The 3,006-nt window shown below is 33.6% G+C and overlaps 1 protein-coding gene across 1 annotated transcript; it reads left to right on the top strand.

The window, feature by feature from the left end:
- Window positions 1-285: 285 nt before the first annotated feature.
- On the top strand, window positions 286-2,520 carry LOC131052598 (protein translation factor SUI1 homolog 1). The gene is made up of 3 exons (XM_057987186.1): window positions 286-836; window positions 923-1,176; window positions 2,145-2,520. The coding sequence occupies exons 1-3, from the start codon at window positions 800-802 to the stop codon at window positions 2,187-2,189; spliced, it is 336 nt and encodes a 111-aa protein (XP_057843169.1). The 5' UTR covers window positions 286-799; the 3' UTR covers window positions 2,190-2,520.
- Window positions 2,521-3,006: the final 486 nt, after the last annotated feature.

Raw genomic sequence — 3,006 nt, 5'->3', positions numbered from 1 at the left:
TAATTTCCAATTAGTTATTTTATGCCTTAAAAGTAAGCAACAAAACTCAACATTCATGGATCAAAAAATTAAGCAATGACTGCTAGCCAAAATAAACTAAACAAAAAATTAACATTTGATGAAACAAAAATTAACACACAATCTTATTCAAAATTCAACATTGATTAATGTAAATAATACTAATCACATAATGGATTTAACTAGTTAGAATAGATATATTTTAAAATATCTTTTTTATTTTCAAAACCATACAAACCAGAAGTTAATTGAGAACTCCTGTGACCGGTATCTTCGTAGTGGAGCAAGTATTATTTTATGTTTCGGATATGCATCATCTGGGTCCATGCCTTAAGCACCACACAAGTCTCTTTGGAATCTGGACTATGCAAGGAAATTCAAAGAAAAATGTGGAATTATAACCGGTCCGTCCATTAACATGGACACCTGGAAGTATTGGGTAAAGGCGTGTGGGCAATGGACACTGTGATATGATGTGAGCAGCCCCACATTTCCCAATTTTCACTCATATAAAACAACTTTTAACAAATCTGATTGCGATCGGATCGTAGTGCAAAGGGATCCAATGCACTCTCTTGCCGACTCAAAAACTCTATAAATTGTTTGATCGCATTCTTACTCCTCCTCAGCAATTCCCCACTCACCTTCCTCAATCTTTCTTCTCCTCTCTGGCTTTCCATTGCCCATTTTCATAACTTGCAGAAAGCCAGGTTGAGGCAGATCGATTGTGGGTTTGAGATTTATAAGTCAGGGGACAGAAGCAGTGCTTGAAAACACTTTGATGTCACACTTGATTACTGATGGTCTCAACCCTTTTGGTAACTTTTCTTATTCTGATGCCATTTTTTTCTTATTCTTGTTCAGAACTTTTTTGGGGGGTTTGTTAACAGAAATTGATGTGCAGATCCGTTCCAGGAGACAGAGGTTGAAGATTCGAGCGGGGCAGAGTATGTCCATGTCCGTGTTCAGCAGCGCAACGGCAGGAAGTGTTTGACTACTGTTCAGGGCCTTGGAACCCACTATAATTATAATAAGATTCTTAAGGATTTTAAGAAAGATTTCTGCTGTAATGGTACGGTTGTGCAGGATAAAGAGCTTGGCAAGGTTATTCAACTACAGGGTGATCAGAGGAAGAACGTCTCCAATTTCCTATTGGGGGTAAGAGATTCTGATTCTTAATCTGAGTAGTTATATTTTTTTAAACTTTTTTGAACCAATTTCTTAGTGGGTGTTAGAAATTTTGATCCACGATCTGAATTATTATCTTCAATTTCTTAAATGGGTTCTAGAAGTTCTTAATCTGAGTAGTTATGTTTTTTTAACTTTTTTGGACCAATTTCTTAGTGGGTGTTAGAAATTTTGATCCACGATCTGAATTATTATCTTCAATTTCTTAAATGGGTTCTAGAAGTTGATGGGTGTTAGAAATTATGATTCATAATCTGAATTATTCTCTATTACCTCGATTTCCTGATGGGTTTTAGAAATTATGTTTCATGCCCTGAATCATTGTCGATTGCCTCAATTTCCTAATGGCTATTTATAACTCCGATTCATGCCGTGAATCGTTGCCTCAATTTCTAATGGGTGTTTAGAAACTCCGATTCATGATCTGAATCGTTGCCTCGATTTCGTAATGGATGTTTAGAAACTCCGATTCATGATCTGAATCGTTGCCTCGATTTCGTATTGGATGTTTAGAAACTCCGATTGATCTGAATAGTTGCCTCGATTTCGTAATGGATGGTTAGAAACTCCGATTCATGATCTGAATCGTTGCCTCGATTTCGTAATGGGTGTTCAGAAACTTTGATTCATGATTTGTCTCAATTTCGTAATGGGTGTTTAGAAATTTTGATTCATGATCTGAATCGTTATTCCAATTTCGTAATGGATGTTTAGAAATTTTGACTCGGGCTCTGAATTGATACCTTCAAATTTTTTTCATTTTTTAATGGGTATATGAAAATCTGAATCATAATCTGAGATAAATAATATTTTTTATAATTTATCTCCAATTTTTTTTAGTTGGGTGAGAAACTTCAATTCATAATCTGACTTATGAATCCTTTAAGTACTTTAAATTCTTAAAGAAATTGATTAGTGAACATTGTGGATTGTTGCAGGCCGGTTTGGTGAAGAAGGATAGAGTGAAGATCCATGGTTTCTGAGTGTCATAGGAGGTGAAAATTTGATATGTTGGAAGATCTACTATTATCATTATTATGGCTATTGTGATTTAGAGTTCAATTATTTTAGCTTTTAGGCAGAACATAAGTTTGATGAGGTTATCTGAGCAGAGGGCTTTATTGACTCTTGGGGTTTGTTTCCTTAGCTTGGTTAAGGACATGGACAGTGTGAGCAGCAGATAGAATAAGAATAAGAATAAGAATAGAATGCAATGCAAACAAGTATTTATTCTCCAATATCTGGTTACTAATTGCTGCTGTTATTGTAAAACGGTTGTTACTTGTTTGAATATAAAATGCTATTAGCTTTTAATAGAGTTATCTTTCTATTTATTTTAAAGATTATACAAATTATTTTTATTTAATTATTAATCTTAGATGTCATATGGGCAATTTTAATATTTATTTTGCAGGAAGGGTGTTGTCATAGCTTCTTCACTTAGATTTCTTTTTGATTTCTGTATCTATTTTTGCTTTACGTATAAATTTCTGTGTGCTATTTAAATTTGAAAACACTTTCAAAGGTTTGAAATATTCTTGTGTGTTTTTTTTGTGTTTACAGTTTACTTGTATGTCGAACTTTCCTTATGAAGTATATCTTTGAAATTATGAAAGATGTATGAGTAGACTTTTGAAGGCCTTCTGAGCAAGAAAATTAGAGTATAAAAAATTGTGAGAAAGCTCTTATGTATAATAAGATTTTATCGTACTTGTGATAAAATGGTGGGTATCCAAATTGTCATCCATTGAAGAAGACATAGTATGAAAAGGAGAATATTTGTTCATTTAGAAATTGGTG

This window comes from Cryptomeria japonica, chromosome 10 (assembly GCF_030272615.1).
Source record: "Cryptomeria japonica chromosome 10, Sugi_1.0, whole genome shotgun sequence".
Taxonomy (NCBI): Eukaryota; Viridiplantae; Streptophyta; class Pinopsida; order Cupressales; family Cupressaceae; genus Cryptomeria; species Cryptomeria japonica.
This window is presented reverse-complemented; position numbering and strand designations above follow the sequence as displayed.

Coding starts and splice junctions, on each gene's coding strand:
- LOC131052598 (XM_057987186.1), top strand. CDS start 800: ATGTCACACTTGATTACTGATGGTCTCAACCCTTTTG. Junction 837..922: donor TGATGGTCTCAACCCTTTTG/GTAACTTTTCTT, acceptor ATTGATGTGCAG/ATCCGTTCCAGGAGACAGAG. Junction 1,177..2,144: donor TCTCCAATTTCCTATTGGGG/GTAAGAGATTCT, acceptor GGATTGTTGCAG/GCCGGTTTGGTGAAGAAGGA.